The sequence below is a fragment of the Chinchilla lanigera genome, unplaced genomic scaffold (assembly GCF_000276665.1).
Source record: "Chinchilla lanigera isolate Chin_1 unplaced genomic scaffold, ChiLan1.0 scaffold00014, whole genome shotgun sequence".
In the NCBI taxonomy this organism is placed as follows: Eukaryota; Metazoa; Chordata; class Mammalia; order Rodentia; family Chinchillidae; genus Chinchilla; species Chinchilla lanigera.
In genome coordinates this window covers 25,164,172-25,183,244 of record NW_004955415.1, presented here as the reverse complement: position 1 = coordinate 25,183,244, position 19,073 = coordinate 25,164,172, and the positions used below count along the sequence as shown (strand labels likewise).

At 34.9% G+C, this 19,073-nt stretch overlaps 1 protein-coding gene across 4 annotated transcripts in view; it reads right to left on the bottom strand.

Annotated features, from left to right (window-relative positions):
- Positions 1 to 19,073, bottom strand: part of Macrod2 (MACRO domain containing 2) — a 1,840,776-nt gene that overhangs the window by 55,940 nt on the left and 1,765,763 nt on the right. For all 4 annotated transcript variants that reach the window (XM_005380889.2, XM_013512283.1, XM_005380890.2 and 1 more), the window contains 2 exons: positions 10,040 to 10,114; positions 9,620 to 9,712 (listed from right to left, as the gene is read on the bottom strand). In XM_005380889.2, coding sequence (XP_005380946.1) covers positions 9,620 to 9,712; positions 10,040 to 10,114 — 168 coding nt within the window. The remainder of the gene's footprint in view (positions 1 to 9,619; positions 9,713 to 10,039; positions 10,115 to 19,073) is intronic.

Sequence of the window (19,073 nt, the reverse complement as noted above, 5' to 3'; positions counted from 1 at the left end):
TGAAGCCAGGAGGTGTCGGCTGTGGGCCTCCAGCTTTTTTCATGCTTTACTGTTTTTGCTGTCTTGTCTCTAGGATATCTGAATGTAAATTCCTGAGTATAATAAGAGATGCATGAACACATATACACAGTCCAAGATTTAGTAAAGTCTTAAAAGTCTAATTAAGAAACCAAAGCATAGCACTTATTGTGTAAGAATCTACTTGGGGTGAAGTTCAAGATCTTATACATCCAGCAAGTTCTCATGCTGCTGCAAAGAACACATTTTGAAAACTACTATTCAGATAAGTTTGTCTTCACCCCTGGATAATTATCCCAGAGAAGGAATGCTCTGAATTTAGATGTAAAATACTAAAGTAGCAGCGCTATTCAAAATATGGACAAGACTGGCAGCCTCACCATTAGCTGGCAGGTTTTTAGAAGATGAGATTATCAAGCCTACCAAGACCTTTTGGGGTCTCTGGGTCAGAATCTCAGGGCGTGGTGTCCAGGAACCTGTGTCTTAAATATTCTAACTCTTATGCATGCCTACCTTTGAAAGCCACCGTGCTAGAATGATATAGTAACTATGCTGTGGTTAGTTTAGCCTTAAACTATTAGAAAGCTATTAAGGTCAACTTCCCTACTTCCATTCTGTGTTAATACAAGTAGAGAGAACCAAATTGGAAAGTCTAAATTTATATCTTCCTTGTTTCCTAAAGCATTGGTTTGGTAATTATTATTTCCAGACCAGAAAATAAAAATAAGCTTTTTGCTTCTTTTATCTTTCTCCTATACTTTTGCCTTTCTTCTGAGAATTTATTTCTCATCCTTTCCTTTCTTCCTTAATTTCCCAATACCTTTACACTTCCCTTCTCATCTCCTAGAAGATGCATCAATATTCACTGGTACTGACTGTTGAAGGAATCTGACCACTGCCACCCTGGTCTGAGCAGGGACCACTGTAGTTAAATCCCTTCACCTGCTATGCTTTTATACCTACCGCTGATGTATCGTCATGGGTCAGTAAGGCCCAATATGCACAGCTATGCCCTATAATTCCCAATCATTGTTCAGCCCTGCTCCTGACAACACACAACTCCTTGTACATCCTCAAGCCTGGTTCTGGCAGACAGCCACAACTCCTTTGTACTGAACTCTCCCCCTGCAAAATCCCATTTTGATTTTTTTTCCACAGCCCCTCTTTTTATGCTCATGACCCTATAAACACCTTATAGTCTGTATGAGTTAGCTGGTCTGGTCTCTCGTGCCAGAGTTGTCCCTCTCAGGTTAGTTCTGACATACAGCTGTCCTGTTGAACTCGTAATCCTGCTTCTTCTCTTTTTCATCCTAACAACTGTGCTCATAGTAAATATATTTGCTTGAGTTAAGTGCAGCCAGTAGAAAGTGACCCTAGAAGGGATAGGTCATAATAATAAAAGCATTGCCTAGCTTGGCATAGGGTAAAGGAGGGATAACTTCATGGCACTTCCTGAGTAAGACATGGAAAGAGTTTGGGGTCTTTTATCTGGGGAACCAAGATATACCTGGAGTTTTCATTTAGGAAAAACCATGTTGGGTGGCAATGTATTAGTTGCATTTCGCTGCCATAAATTACCACAGATTTAATGGCCTTCCATAGCATATTCATCTTACAGTTTTGCATGTCATTTAAAATGAGTCTTATGGGATTAAAATCAAGATGGTAGCTGAGCTATCTTTCATCTTGAGGATGTTGGGAAGTATCTGTTCACTTACCTGTTTCCCGTGCACCAGTATTCCTTGTTTCATGGTGCACTTCTTCACTCTCTCTCTCCCCCTTTTTCTCTCCTTCCATCAATCAATGTAACTCCTTCTGTTTCTGACACTCCTGCTTCTCCTTTCTTCTACAGATAATGCTTGTAATTACATTGGGACCTTCTGGAAACCTATCCTAAAGAGCCCTAATCTAACCACAGCTGCAAATATTTAACAGAATCGTTGGTTCCAGGAGTAGAACAGGAATGCCTTTGAAGAGCCAGCATTCTCGCTACTTCAGGTAGTTAGAAGGCACCTCCCTTTTCCCTTGAACACTACAGTTTATAATTTTCATGCAAGCTTTATTTTTTTAACTGTGCATAGTTTTGATAATATTTTGTAAATGGGGGAATACAAGAGTAATGTAACATAAAGTGCACAATAGTATTCATTTTGAAAAATACTCCTTTATCCTGAAATTATAAATTAGTATCTTAATACATCATGAACCATGTACTGCTTAATCTTGAACATTTTTGTATGAACTCTGCTCAGAAGTGTATGAAGCATGATGTACAGGTGAAGCAAATCATGATTCATATTTAAGGGGAAAACTACGATAAAAGGCGATGAACATTTTCCTTTGAAATGTATCTTTAAGAAGAAATATCCATGAAGCCCTAGGTTTGATCCCCAGATGTGAATAAATAAATAAATAAATAAATAGATAGATAAATAAATGTACCTAGTTCTTTTCTTTCTTTTTTCTCTGTAGTTTTCAAAAAATTAGTTTCAATTAAAACCGAAGCAAATAAATTACGACATCTCTGAAAATCGAACTGAAGTGCTTTGAATAGTCAAACTGTAAGTTCTGACAGTGGGATATTTATTGATTCGGAACTTGGCTCATTCATCTTGACATTTCCTTTGAAGATACACAATGAAATGAAGCAACTGCGTACAATCAACCCAAAGCCCTTGCTATTGGTAAACAGCTTACTTCCTTTTTCTTTCTTCTTTTTAAATCATGGCAGCAGATATCATAAAATAAATGCAGTGAAACATTCAAGCAGTAAGTTCTCTAATTGTTTCCATCTTGATTATAAAAATAAATTGAAAGGTAAATCCTCACAGTGAGATAAATGAAGAAAATAATTAACATTCAAAGTACTTCCTATACCACCTGCTCTTTACATACTGTGCTGAAATGAAGACACCTGTATCAAGAGTCATGAAAAGAAATTGTTTCCTTCTGAAGCAGAGAGAAAGGTACTGTTGCACTTACATTTGAAACCCAAATCAGAATGCACATACCCTGTGCATAGTCAGTAGTGTCTGGAAGTTCCTGCATCTGACAAGTAAGGAATGCTTAAATCAAAATCCATGAGCAGTAAATATTTCACTCAGAATATATACAACAAGGGGCCGGGGATTTAGCTCAGTGGCAAAAAAGCGCCTGCCTGGCAAGCGCAAGGTCATGAGTTCGGTTCCCGGTACCGGAGAAAAACCAAAAAAAAAAAAAAAAAAAAAAAAAAAAAAAAAAAAAAAAAAAAAAAAAAAAGAATATATATGACAAAATAGTTTTGGGGACCTTTTTTTACTTAAATAAATGTTGAGCTTATACTCCAATCAATACATGAATTTAGGCTTACCATTTCCAAACTGTATACATATACAAGTTAAATTTGGGCTGAACATTTTGGTTTTTACAAAGACATGTTTACACATCTACATTATTTCAATCTCGAACTTCCATTGTAGATTTGACCTACATTTGTTAGTTTTGTTACTTTCAGTGGTCTTTATGTATAAGTGGTTACCATGAGGATCTTTTGCCCACAGCCATAATGCAAGTTTCAGCTGTAGTATGCTAACAAAATCAAAGATCAGTTCACTGGGAAGGAAGAAACTTTTTTATGTACAATGGCAAAAAAAGTATTCAAAGGAAACTTAAAATGTTATTCTAAGAGAGAAAGAGCCAAGCAAAAATAAGACTGATTAGATAATAACGTGGAGCCAAAGTAAGAGAGTCAGCTTCTGAGTAAAGTGTTGAAGGGGTTTCCTGAGTCCATTTAATGGCCTGAAATGGTTGGAGCCCAAGGCAAGTTGCTCTGGAGGTTTTTCTCAGAGGCTGTCATGAGAGGGGGCCATTTTATTCCAGTCTACCAGCTAGAGATGTGGATAAAGCAAACCTGCCTACCAAAGGGCGTGTCATTGAATACATTCAAGATGATTTAAATAGAATTTTTACATGTATTCCATTTATCTATATATGGGAGCCATGGATTTTTCTTATTTGGTAAACCACATGACCTTTACATATTCACAGTCTGAATTTATGCATATATACTCACATATCTAATGCAAATCAACATTATTGTTGTAGCAGTGAATGCACTTTTCATTCATGTATGCATGTTAAAAATGTATGAACTGTATAATTGTAGGTCCATTACATTTTTGTTTGAGGTGAAATATGAAGATTGATATTCAAAAAATAAAATTTAAAAAATCAAGTTAGATGAGAATTTAAAAATTGTATCTTTACTTCTTTCTTACACAATTTAAGTTCAATAAATTTCTACTACATGTAGTTTTTTTTGTTTTCTTTTTTCTTTTTTTGTTTTTCTTCCAGAACCAGGAATTGAACTCATGACCTTGGGCTTGCCAGGGAGGTACTGTGCCACTGAGCTAAATCCCCAGCCATTCTTCTACATGTATATATTGCATACATATAGGTATGTATAAAATATAACCAACTTATTTCTATAAGCCAAATTACAAACATATAAAATTTTGTAATTTTTATGTTCAATGTATTTGACCAATACAGGGAATTTCATTAGACATGTCAAAATATGCATAAACCCAAACAGGGACCAGCATTTCAATTCAATTTATATTTTAAAACAACAGTTTTAGTTGACAAATTCCAACAATAAAATGTAACTAAGAAAGAAGGGCAGTAACAGAGGGAAATCATTTGAAAATGAAACTGCCCTAGGAAACTAAATAATAGTGCTTCTGATGTAAAAAATATTAATTGTTGACTTCATTTGAAAAGATGAGATACAAAGACTTTCTGAACATAGAAAAACCTGGGTAAGTAATTCATTTCTCAAGATACAAGATGGTGATGGAAATCAAGCCCAGCCCTGTGCAAAGCTGATGATTCAAGTTTATATAATGTTTTGATGAATCAAAAATATCCCCAAACAGTGTGATTCTCTGTAGCAAAGATCACAGGCTAGTATAAAAGCCCAAATGTTATTGATGTTATTTATGACTACACTGCTGGAACAAGGGCTGCTTCTCAAAGAGAGGCAAAAGGGCTCTGTCAGCAATGTAGGAATCCCAACAATGATGGAAAACACCAAGGGCTATGTGGTGGTACTCTGTAGATGAGGTATCTCCCTAGTGGATTTGGTTAGCTATCATGGAGCAGAAGAGAAATGGCTCACTTACTATGTCTTCCCTGAAAAACAAGCCAGTGGTCAGAAGAGCTACAAGAAAAGATATTTTCACTGTGGCCTAAAAGATGATGATGGAAATTCAGTCTGGTTCTGAATGGATTTTGTACATAAACATAATGTAAGCTCAAAGGCATTTTTACACATTAAAATATCTTCAGGGAATAATTGCTGTCCAATTACTGGTAAGCCCTAAAATAAAATATAGTTAATCTGGCTATTCTTTTGCCTGGTCTAGGGTGCTCCTGCATTTTTAGCAATGGAATATAATAAATAAAACTAGAGAAATGCTAAGATTTTAGCATTCACTGTATTGATACACAGTAGCTCCCACCTTATCACTCATTTCATCAAGAATATGATTTTACAGACCTGGCTGTCTGAGTAAAGTTATGAAACTGGAGGATTTTATAATTGCATTATTGAGCTTATACCCCTCATTACTATCTTAGAATAGTAGTTAAAAGATTGGTAGCCCTCACTTAGCCAGGGATAAAAGCCACACCTCTCTGTAGACTTTGCCTCATGAACATGTTGGTCAACTGCCAACACATGAGCCTAAGCATATAGCAACTTATTCGTGTCACTGGCTTGCACTTAATTTTCTACTCATATGTTTATCTCTTCATCTTCTCCCAAGACAACTTTAGACCTTAAATATCCATCAACATTTTGGTCGACCTTAGATAAATAAAGTATTACTGTTCCATGTTATACCTATTAATTCAAATAAGAAAAATATTTGGGACTAAATGCATGCATCCTATGTAATAGTTGAAGAAAAATCCTGCATGTATTCATAACAAAACACCAATAGAAATTTTGGGATATAATCATTACATAATGATATAGTTAAGATTTTGTGTCAAATGTTCTGAATTCAAGTAGAAATAAAAATCTTACGAAAAATGTTTAAATACCGACCGTATATAATGCTTATACTAAAACATGAGACGCTTTCTACAGATCTCCTACAATTCTTTCTTGTTTGGTTATTAGCCTAAATGGTGTTATTCCAGTGGATTTCATACTTATTGCAGGTCCTGCTGGGAAAGCATAAAACTGGGCTCATTTAAGAGAAAGCAATGTGGCTATATGAGAAAACCTGCCATATGTGAAGCCTCGCTTTGTGCCCAGTGAAATTTTTGTATTTTAGGTCTCCCAGGGATATGTCCATTGTGCTATTGTGCAATTTTATCAGCATGAACTTCTGCTGAATATTTTTCTTTCTTTTCGAAATCCATATTTTGGTAGAGATAACTTCAAAACTTAATGTTGTAACATCTGTGCTCATACACCTGGGAGCCATAGAAGATGTGTCCTGAAGATTATCTATATTTTCTACTCTTATAAAATGCAGCAAAATGAGAGAGAAAAGTTATACATTTTTTCCTGATCCGTTAGTTTTTAAAGCAATCAGTTCCTGCCTACTTAAGAATATTTTCATAATAAAAGAGAATTGATATTGTTAGAGCTGCAAAGACTATTTCTACAAATAGAATACTCATTTGTTTTTGCTTATAGACAATTCTTAGTAAAAATTTTCATTGAAAAACTACTTTGTGAGAATAACACAAAACATGAAGCTACAGCCTCTAAATATTTTCAAACAAGACTCTGTAATAACTACATGAATGAACAGAAAGCAAAGTAAATTCTACTACTATGAACTTATTTACTATTTTTATTTTATGGATTTACCCATACTTCAGTGACTTCTTTCTTTAAAAATAAAAATGATGGTGCTATCATTATTTCCCAAACAGAAGGTTGAGATCTTAACAAAGAAAAAGGAACTTAGAAGTGAGAAAATGCCTCACACCCCAACATCCATTAATTTCTATTTTTATAGAATAAAATAAGTAATAATTTGTGGAGGTTCTAGCAATAATGAATCTGCCTGTATGACATGGTTCTGTCAATCAAATGGGAGGGGCTGCTTGTTGATGAAGGTTAATGTATTATAGGTGAGCTTTCTATGGATTCAAAATTGTTCAAAAAGATGGTGAATGAACATATGGATTCTCTTGGCTTTGTCATCCACTCATCACATTACAATCAATACTAAGTAGTAAAGCAGTGCTTTCTGTGTGACAGGTATTACTGTTAGTGCTTTACACATATTACTGGTTAAATTTTCCCCATGACTGTATGTGACAGTTACTTTTGTCACCACTATCTTACAGATGAGGAACCTGAAGCAGACATATTCAGTAACCTGCCCGAGGCCAACCCGCTTATTATTTTGGTAGAGAGGAGCTGTGCAGGCCATGGTTAATCTACATGATTTTCCTTTGCTTTGGGTATTGCATGATTGGTATACGGTTTGAGTGTCCCCCAAGGCTTCAAATGTTGAAATGAAATCCCCATTATGAGGTATTAAATGGGAGGAAAATTAACCCTTCCACAAGGTTTTTAGAGATGGGATCTTTGGGAAGTGATTAGGATTAGACAAGGTCATTAGGGTGGAATCTCTGTAACTGAATCCTGCTAGTTTTATAAGAAGACAGAGGGAGATCAGACAAGCACAGACATATACCTGCATACTCCTGCTCCTTACCATGTGATGCCCTTGCAGCCCCAGGACTCTACTGGAAAGATGTGGGCACTGGGACTTGAACCACAAGAAACATGTGCTGGAATAACCTCTTTTCTTTGTAACTTTCCCAGTCTGTGGTATTATTAGCAACAGAAAATAAACTAAGACAAGTACTTTTCTTATATATAACAGAATAACTCTTAACTCTTTGCTGAAAAGAATAAGGTGACAAAAGTGATGCATTTAAAGTCAAATTTAAACACCAAAAATATTCAAGGAAGAGTCAAGTTAAGCATCTGTGATAGAGGCAAGAAGGAAAAATGTTAACTCAAGCTGACCAGTATCCCCTCTTCTAGTGAAAAGGCAAGTTTCAATAAAGAGGTTCAACTTCAAAGTTGCTACGAGCATGTAGCAGAATTTGACCTTGCACCTTTCCCCCATGCCATCCTACTATTCATGGAAGAGGACTAGTGTACCTACAAGGAAGAGAGGAAAAGTACTATTTAATTCTTCAGTAATTAGAGGAATGTTCGCGCTAGGAATATGAATGCTGAATGTGAGCCTTTCTTTCATAGGTCAAGCTAGAACAAGGGAAATGTTCTAGTTGTTTGATGTTCTTTAACTCAATCACATTTCTTCAGGCATAACATACAAAGCAAATAATTTCCACAGTAGAAAAATTAAGCAAAGGGGCATGCATTATAGATTTTTCATTTTAGGAGTAAAATCGAATGTGGCAATATCATATATATGAATCTGAAAAAGGGTTGTGTCAATTCTCTGTTATCATTGTTAGACATAAAATACTTCAAATAAGCTATTCATTTGCTAGCTAGGAATATGGTGTCATGAGGCTGAACTAGGATTTGCAACAGAGAAAAAGTAAAGACATAGACATGGAAGAATATTGTGCTATAAATGAGATAAAATTAAAACAAAGTGTCAAAATCACTAACATAGTTTAGCAATTAAACTGTGTTAATGCCGCTGCCAAGAAGCATTCATAATTTGGAAGCTGTAGTTGCTATTGACCTGATTTTACAATTGAGATCATGTCTACCTTTTAATTTGGAAGCAAAATTGATTACAGTGTTCTACAAACAAAGTCTAACAAGTTATTGCCTTGTAACTGATTTGGAAATATGTATTATTTAAGAGCGGTATGATATATGATATAATGTAACAAAAATATTTCATGAGCTTTTAAAAAGAAATTGCTTTATATCTGAAAATTGGATTCTTCAAGATCTTCAATAAATACTAAATTTGTTTGATGGATTTTCAAAAAGGCTTTTTATAAAGCAGGTCTGTTTTCATTTCAATATATTGGCTTATTGCCCCAACACTAATATTTACAAGGTGCTTGTTCCTCCTATATCTTCAGAAATCAGTATATCTCACTTATTTTTAAAAAATACTCAGTGTGATAGTGTGCTAATATTAGCAGATGAACTTACAATTTAGAAGGTTCATATAATAAGCATATTTTACATTATTTGCCTCTCTAATCATTATTATACAATGGAAAGCAGAATGAAATCAATACACAAAGTTAATCTATTTGTTTTAAAGCTATTTCAGATTTTCTGTGAATTTTATCCCTCTATTGCATAATTTTGGTTTCTTGTAGAATTTCTCAATCCTCTAGTTTTAAAGCTTTACGCTGTCTAAATGAATAATTAAAATATCTTCATTCTACTTGGAAAAGGAAAAAAAGTGCTACAAGACTCCTCTTTTGCTACTTCTAAATTTTATTCTAGTTTCAGACTTAAAGAAGTGTTCATTTCCCCCTTTACAGAGTGGAATTGCAAGAGGGTAACTTAGATGGTTGGATTCCAGGCAGGAATCCAATGAGACACTCTATTCTTGACGGGTTAATTTAAGAGCAGTTTTACCGTTTGCACCTTCTTTTTCTTCTTGATCATCTGTCAGTGGAATCACTTCTGGTTGCTCCACAATTGTGGCATCTTCTTGGTTGGATGAAAGCTCTAAATAGAATGAGACAGAAGGAGTCTCTGAGATGTTTTAGCTAGAATCATTGAGAAAACAGTGACTACAGCATAGAAAGTTAAAGTTCTTTCTTATTCCCCAAAGTTTCAGGCGACTCTCAAAGCAGGACACTGTTGCCATCCTCCAGGAAGTATTGCCTACACACACACACACACACACACACACACACACACATGCACCTGCGTGCACGTGCACACACACACACATACACACACATACCACTTACACTCACATTTTCTACACAGCAGTCATGGTGCACAGATTCATCTCATTTTTCTGATAACAATATATTCTTGTTTCAGTACCTTCTGTTTCCATATATGAGCTCTGGGATTCTGTCTCGAGTTTTATTTCATTCTTTGTTGAATCATTCTCTTGTCCTGTTAAGAACAGTGATTGAGAAAAATAAGAAATGTGATGCACATGATGACAGCTTTATGCTTGGTTTGAAGAAACAAAACCTTCAAAAACCTTCCAAACCCTTTATCATGCGCAAAGAGATACAGATCAGTTCTGAACTGAAACAGATGGCAAAAATATAATTTTAAAATACTTGATATATATCAATTACTTTATTAGAAATATCCAGATAATTTGGCAAAAGTTCTCTTTATTGGTTTTTGTAGTTAGTATTTAGCTTATAAGTGTATTCGACCTGAGTGGACACAGCCTGGAAGCTTTAAAATTTAAAAATAATTTCTGAGCTATCTGGATTAACTGTATTTAATTTCTTGTTAAGGTACAGATAGATATTTTCCATATTGAAGACTCCAAGAAAACACTAAAACACTACTGGTAATTTTAGTCTTTCATTAACAGTCCACAAAAAACTTAAGTAAAGTGAGCACACAGGGATAGAACACAGTACAGCTCATCCATTCTCTTAAGATACTACTGAATCCAGGAGAGATCAGGAGAGAATTCAGCCAACTCTTGATTACTTCAAGGCTGATTATCTAGTAATATCTTCTCTTCTACACCCCCTGGGTTCTCTCTATCCCCTCCCCTGTTGAGTTCTGAACGTTTAAATGCTCATTAGGAAAGGAAATTGAAATCTGTCCATTTTGCCACATACTAATGAAAAATTTTTGTGCTGAGGATATTTAACTGTTGAATTCAAAAATAAAAATTTCAGAGCTAGGAGGGGTCAGAGGCATAAAGAGCTTGAGCTCTTTGCCTGGATACATCTCTCTGACAGATGGCACTAGTGTTTCAGCTTGTCTCTGCTCTTCCTGAGAGACAATTATATTTTTCTAATCTGAAATCATATGACCTGTAGTGGCCCTTCTGGAACAAGGGTGTGTTCACACCTCATTGATGCCAGGCCTGTTCATGTGACTTAGTTTAGAAAAGGGCCCCTGGCACTGACATGATGTGTGCTGCCTCTGAACAGAAGCTTAAGACCCACTGCACATTTCCCCTGGATGCCTTGCTCCTAACAGATCCTGATCCTCCATCCTAGGTCCTGGAATGAAAACTTGTAGAGAAAAGCCACCAGCAGAGCTAGGCAGGGGTACAACAAACCTTTGCTGCTGAAAGCCAATGAGACTTTGGGCTAATTTTTTTACTGTAGCAAAATGGACTTGTATAACCCTTCATCCTGTATTTTTCTCTTAGATACTATTCTTAAGCTGCTCTCTATACTACTTCCCCTGGATTCATTGTCTGCTAGTATGATACAGACAGGAAACACAACTGTCTTATGCCATCCATCTTTTCTGAGTTCATTTTGGACCAAAAGGATCTGATATAATGATTAAGACTGAAGCACATTTATCTACCTGATCATTAAAGTTAGAAACCTCAAGTTTAATGAGACCCTAGTTTTGTTTTGATGATTCTGCAAAATTTTTATCGATCCCCCCATTCCTGTCCACTTTATTAATTCAGGGTGCATCACTGTCTCTTGAATCTGTCATTTTCTTCCCTTCTAATCTGGTTTGTGATGTGTCAGTAGAAAGGCCATTTAAAACTTAGGATCAAGAACTTTCCCTTGTTGATAATCCCATTGCTCCCCATTATTCCTTACTGCTTCTCCAATTAGGATTACTCACTAGCTTATAAAAAGTACAGAATTTTAGGCTTCATTCCAGACCTGGAGAATTAGAGCCTACTTTTTACAAGACCTCCATTTGATTTATATATATGCTAAAGATTAAGAAGCACCAAACTACAGGAGCTAAGTGTATCTGCAAATTCTTTACTCCTCCTCAAAAAAAAAAAAATAACAACCAGACTTTGCCTAGACATATCACATTTATTATCTCTCATCATTGCCATATTGTGTCTTTATTCTGGTTTCAAATTTCATTACTAGTTCCCCCTAACTATAAATTCCTCTTCATATTTCCTGGGGATATCTTTATTGTGCATTTAAGTATTTAGAATTTACTTTGCATGTCATGAAACACACAAGTCAACAGTGTGTAGTTTGATGATGCATCATACACACACACACACACACATACACACACACACACACATCTTTACATATGACTAGGCAGATCAAGAACATGTCCAGCACCAGAGTCTTTGGTTTGGTGAACCTCCACCTCCCCAGTATGGTATTTGAAATCCATATAAACAGAACACATGTGCATTTGCATCTTAATGTTTGAATATACTTTGTCTGTGAGGTTAATCTCATTTGCTACCTGGATGATTTGTCATTTTCTTCATTGATAGGTACTATGCAACTGTCTGAATGTATTATGCCTTTTGAAACTGAATTGTTTTCAGTGTGTCTCTATTATGAGTAATACTAGTGAAAACATTCTTGTACAAGTCCTTTGGTGAATAGGTGTGTTGATATCAGTTGTGTATGAAGTGCAATTTCTACTATTATGGGAACAAATTATATAACTTTACTAGACCCAGCAAAACAGTATTCTAAAGAATTTGTTATATGTTACACTTTTCTCAGAAATGTATGACATTTCCATTTGCTCCTTTCATTTTTTCAGATGATATTATGCTATTCCCAGCCACAAAATTACTTAATACGCAGCAGTAAGTGATGCAAAATCTTTGTACCAAAATCAGTTTCTATCCTTGTCACCTGTGACCCTACTCAGAGTGACGCTGACCACGCTAACAGTCACTCATTCCACGGTGCACTGCATGCCACTAAGTGGTAGAAATGTCTGGTGCTGGGAGTAGATTTTACATAAGATAAAGTGGTTATCCTCAAAAGCACATAGTTATAAGGACATAGACATTAAATCATGGCTAGAAAGATGTGGAAGAGCTCCAACTTGTTTTTTTAAAATCACTTCTAGCAGGTTTGTAGATAACAGGAAACAGAGAGGAATAAATAATACACTGGACAGCAAGATCAAGACCAAAATGCCCAACAAACCAGGTGAAATAAGATGAAATTTAATAAGAATAAATAGAAAATTCCAAAATCAAGTTTATAAAATCAAAACGAAGAAATGTGGTGAGAGGATATCGACCTCACTTCTGATAAAAATAGAACCCTGGGTTTTGAATTGCAGATCTCTAGATAAATGCTAGATGGCCACCAGAATGTCTGGATGTAAAGAACTATTCTGTTATGAATCAGAAAGAGTAAAGGGTACATTTTCATTTTGTCTACTGCTAAATGTTTTGATAACTATTCCCAGCTATTCAAACAAAGAGGGGATTTAAAAACTGAAGCATTATATAAGGGAATACGCTAAGACAAAAATACTTTTGCAAAGATATGCTCAGAAAAACAAAAATATAAAACATATCATTGTGTTTGCAATGAAATATAAGGTCTGATGAATAAGAAAATGAAAAGATAGATTAGAGAACAGGAAATTGACTGATAGAATAAAAAGAATCCACAGATCTAAAAGCACAATGATAGTGTTAAAATCTACAATGGATGTCAGAAGAGAAAACAAGCACTATAAATAAATATATTAATGTTTTAGATATACAAACCCTTGAGTTAAAACATAAGAAAGCAAAGAGGTAGTAAGCAAAAGAAATATGAAATGATGATCCAGAAAACAGATAACATATATTTAAGTTTAAAAAGGCAATAAAGCATAGAATATGATTTCTCTTTTGAAAATTGCACACATGTGCTCTCCCTATGCTTATATCCATGGATACGAAAAACAGAAGGCTGCATTTCAAATGCTAACACTGATTATCTTTGTATTTCAGGTGAGATTTTAATTTAGAGTGTTTTACTAAAAAGCATTGTGTATTTTTCTATTTTAAAGAGAATAGTAAAAAAAAGGACAATAGCAAAATAAAAAAATCCCCTATAATTTAATAATTAAGATGAGAAAAATTTGTAGTATAGAAAAATGTTCTCAGTAACATCATGGACAAAAGTTTCGGACGAAAATGTATGTTTGTGGGGGCTGTGTGCATCTGGCTGGATCTAATGATTGTTTTTCAGTCCCTATTCTACTTAAACTCAAACAGTTGACAAATAACAAACAGTGAGTAACTTTCTAATGTTTCCCTATTTTTTCCATTTTTGACAAAATTAACTAGCACTCTCTGTGATCTTTATATACTAACACAGTCACCATTTCCTAAAATTATTATATTTTGAGTTTGTACCCACTTAGCATGGTTTCATCATGGGTAAAATACTCCTTCCTTCTTCCTCTTTCTCCACATAGCAAATTTCTCATCTTTCAAATTGAAGCCATTAATTTCCTTGTTTTTTTGTGTGTAGCATTTTCTCATCCATAAGAAAGAACTGACCATTTTCACAACGTTATGAAGCTTCTTTCTCATTCATCTACTTTCCTCCTCATCACAATTAAATATGATTGTACCTGTGTTTATTGTCTTACTAGATCATGAATATTGTGAAAGTAGTTTTGTTTTATTCACATTTCTCTCCCAAAACCTATTAATGAGGTGTAACCAAAAATTCTTCCTTTAACTTGCTTTCTATCCCATCAAAGTCTATACATAGTCATTAGGGGACAGTAACTTACTTTGTCTTCACCTTTTTTTTTTTTTCTGGTACCGGGAATTGAACTCACAACCCTGCACTTGCCAGGCAGGCACTGTGCCACTGAGCTAAATCCCCAGCCCCTCTCTTCACCCTTTAATAACAAGGTAACTGTTTTATGCTATTGAGCATGCCATATACTATATGGTTGCAAAGAACCCTAGTATGGATGTAGAGATAACTAGATGTTTTGTGCAAATTACAACCTTTTTGGTCTCAATTTCATTATCTATGAGGAAATTAATGGGTGTGACACTAGATAATGTCCTAGGTCTCTCTACCTTCTGTTGAAGTTTCCAGTCACATTAATGTTTGTTATTGGGTGGGTGATTTGGGGAGCAAATCTTCACTGTATGGTGAGACTCATTACTGCTGTTCCTATGGGAAAGTGACCATCACACCTACTCATCACAAGGATCCTTGCTAGGACCTGTAACTTTCTCTTTGTAATCTAGCTTCGTCCGTATGAGGAAGAGAACTAGCAGGGCAGTCAGTGAATAGACGCACCTATTCTATATTCCTGTGGGTCCCACTGCTGCACTTGATAAACCGTCAGAAAAATTCAATCAGGAGTGGGAAGATCACAATTCAGCAGGGCCTGGGGCGCCACTGATAAGCTGGGACAGCTTGAGGTGGCACCTGAGGCTGTTGCCGCACACCAGGGTTTCTCTTCTACTCTAGGTCAAACATTTCTCTTTGAAGATGAAAGGCCATTTCAGAGCATTTTTGGAATACTTTTCTCCCTTACCCAGTGTACTTGTTTTTATTTCTGATCTGTTTCACCTGTGTGCTTCATATATTTTGGTAATCATTTCTTGAAATAGAAATGCATATATTTTCTTCTCCCCTATTTATCTAAAATGAAGTTAGTAACAACCGGAGGGAGGCGGGGGAGGAATGAGGTGCCCCGGTCTGAAATTCAAGAATGATCATGCTTTCTCATTTCCTAGCCACGACAGGACATAGCCTCTTAAGGGAAAGTGGTGGAAGAGCTCTTTGTCCCGCATGCAGGACTGCTCTGTGTCATGGCAACTGGAGAGTCTCCTGCCCCCTCCTCTCCTCTGTGCTCTCCAAAGCACACCTGCCATCTTGCTTTCTTGGTCCCTGCCGGCAAGCTTTCTGTTTGCCTCTCTGTATTCAGTCTACTTGAATTCCCCCCCACAGTCCTTGGCCCTAATCCCCCTTGGGAAAGGAAACAAAAGAACAAAAAGTCCTCCAGATTTTACGTATATATTTTTCATATATACATTCAATCATCTATACTAATGGAATTCAATCATCCGTACTCATGGGAGGGGACCATCAGAAAGATAATCCAAAAACCCATTCACTTTTCTCTAGAAGTAGATCACACGATTGTTTCTTGAAGCTCCAGTAATTAAATTTGGCTCAAGCCAATGCTTTAGCTTTAATTAATTTGCATAAAAATTGGTCTGGGACATCAGTGTGGAATTAAGCATTTCTAGAGGCTAAACCTAAGCTCATTTTGTAAATGGACTGTTTTTGAACAAAAAGTAACAACAATATAGTTTTTATCATTTGAAGGTTATTAGATGCTCAGATTTTTCTAAGAATGAAGGCTTTGTTCCTTTGATTCTTGTCCTAAAGAGACAATGGAAATTGTGTATTTTTGTTAAGCTTTAAATATAATTGCTGTTAATATTTAAAATTTTAGTTTTACCATGTCTAAGAATATTCCAAAAGTAAACATTAAACCTGGATTAGTATGAATTTGATTAACTCCAGGACATGCTTGATTTTAGGGCAACAATACTTTTCTAATGTAAGTTATTTCCAAAATTATTTTTTTCTTGTCATTAAAAAGAAATTCAATTTCCTTATAGATATACTGAAGAATATACACAAGTATTGAGAATTATGGATAATTTCATTACAGAGGAAAAGCCACTTTTAATGTTATGAATTGCCAACATTTTCTTGTGAGCATGGGTGTATTATGAAATTTATATCTGTATGTGTATATCCCCATGCATACACATTAATTTCTATGTTACCCCACCTTATATATGTATATACATATGTCTGCAGACATGTACACAAATCTGCTTTGATTCTGCAGACATGTACACAAATCTGCCCTGATTCCTACTTTTTTATTTCAGATGTTTATAAGCATCATATAACATCATTAGAATTTTCTCAGAAGTCTTATTTTGAAAGAAGTGAAAGATTTATATGATCTGAAGACAAACCAGAAGTCTCATTTTGAAAAGATGCATAATATTCCATATTATAGATGAACTTTTGGATGTTTCTAATTGTGTGTGTGTGTGTGTATGTGTGTGTGCCATTGAAGACAATGTTGCAATGAACAGTTTTGTGAATAAATATTTACTTTAGGATAAATTCCTAAATCATAATTACTCCATCAATGCATGACATTTTACTTCCTCTTAGTTTCTGCCAAAATTATTGGTGAGAAAACTTTTAGTCTGTCATCTATAGAGTGTGATATTTGGAAACTCTGTTCATATCAATTTTTTTTTGTATTTTGAGTTATCCAAAAAGAGAAGATACTGCATTCCTGTTCTATTTCATTTCTTTAAACAATAAAAAGATAATGTCCTCTTTGTATTTATACCTATTGTAGTACTTTTGAGAAAGAGTTAAGTAGCTGAATCTTTTGTCTATTTTTCTCTTAGGCTGTGTTTTTTTTTTTTTCTTATTGCACTATGAGATATATTTTTCAGTTAGGAAAATTAGCTGTTTGTCATTTTGTTGGTTTTTTTTGTCATTTTGATTAGTATATTTTTTTCCCAGTAGCTTTTCACTAGAATTTGATTATAGCCTTTATCGTGTGATAATTTATAAATCCAGATTTAGGCATTTTTTTCAAGACATATACTGACATATACATGCACAAGTATTAAAGATATCCATACATATGTCTGTATTTTATAACATACACATGCAATGACAGGTGCATGAAAACCAATTTATTTTTGTTAAAAGTTAGACTACTTTTCAAGCTGTTTAGATTCGTACCAAATTAAGAGGAAGGTACAGCGACATATCATCTACTTTCTCTGTAGCCTCCCCAATTATCAATTTTATTCTCCAGGGTGGTACATTTGTTACAGTTGATGAACCCACGCTGATGTCATTATTCACAGCTCAGAGTTTACATGAGGGTTGAATCTTGGTGCTGTACATTCTATGCTCTGAAGGAATGTATGACATGTATCCACCATTATAATATCTTACAGAGTAGTATCACTGCCTTGAAATTTTTCTCTTAGAAAGTATGGGTATTTTTACTCTCTCCATAGTTTTTTCCTTTTCTAGAATATCATATAACTGGAATGGTACAGTTTATAGCTTTTCAAATTGGCTTCTTTCACTTAGTAATATACACTTAAGTTTCTTCTATGTCTTTTCACAGCTTTATAGCTCATTTCTTTTTAGTGCTGAATAATAACCATTGGTTCTTTTACTCCAATATTTTACAGTTTCATTTTTATATTTAATCTTTGCTCCCTTTGGAATTTATGTTGTTGTAAGGAATGAGGTTGGAATTCAGCTTATTTTTCCAAATGGTGAACTACTTGTTTTAAAGGCATTTATTGAATCATCTGTCTTCAAAATGTCAGGCAGTACTGGGTCTATTTCTAAACTCCTTAGTCTGTTTCATTGATCAGACTGTCTATTCCAACAGCAGGGCTACACTGTTAATCACATTTTTAAAACCTTTTATGTCAGTTTTTAGTCTGTTTGTTCTGTCATTGCTGATAATATTGTATCTGTGAATTCCCCATTGCATTTCCAGCAGGCTTTTATTTGTATTGTGTCTATTGCCATATCATGCAATACCTAAAGACCCATCACTACTATATTCAGTCAGGGATGTAACATTTTATCAATATGAAATAGCCAACTCTTTCTCATTTGGGACTTTTGAATTCTAAGTGGGTAGATTCTGAAATAGTTTTTCACATTCTCTTTTGGTATTCATTCCCAAATATATCTTTTTTTCTAAAGCTTTACAATCTTACTGACCTTAAATAATTCTGAGTCATTTTTATACTTGGAAAGGTAAGCTAGTTATAGTTATGGTCATGACTATTTGCCTATCTGTCGACTTATTTGATATATTGTGTTTTTGCTACTATGGTACATTTTATTATTATTTACATTATTGAATATATTTTTGTGTTAAGCAGGAACTTTAGGAGAAATTTAAAAAGTGATACACCTTTCTTTAACTCTATTGTGATTTAATTCTCTTTGTGATCATTGTACAAGTCTTCAAGGATATTCCTGAAGCTAATTTATATTGTTAGGATCTACCACACACTGTTAGAGTTTTCAGTTTTAAGTTGCCTTTATGGAGGTCAGACTCATGTTCA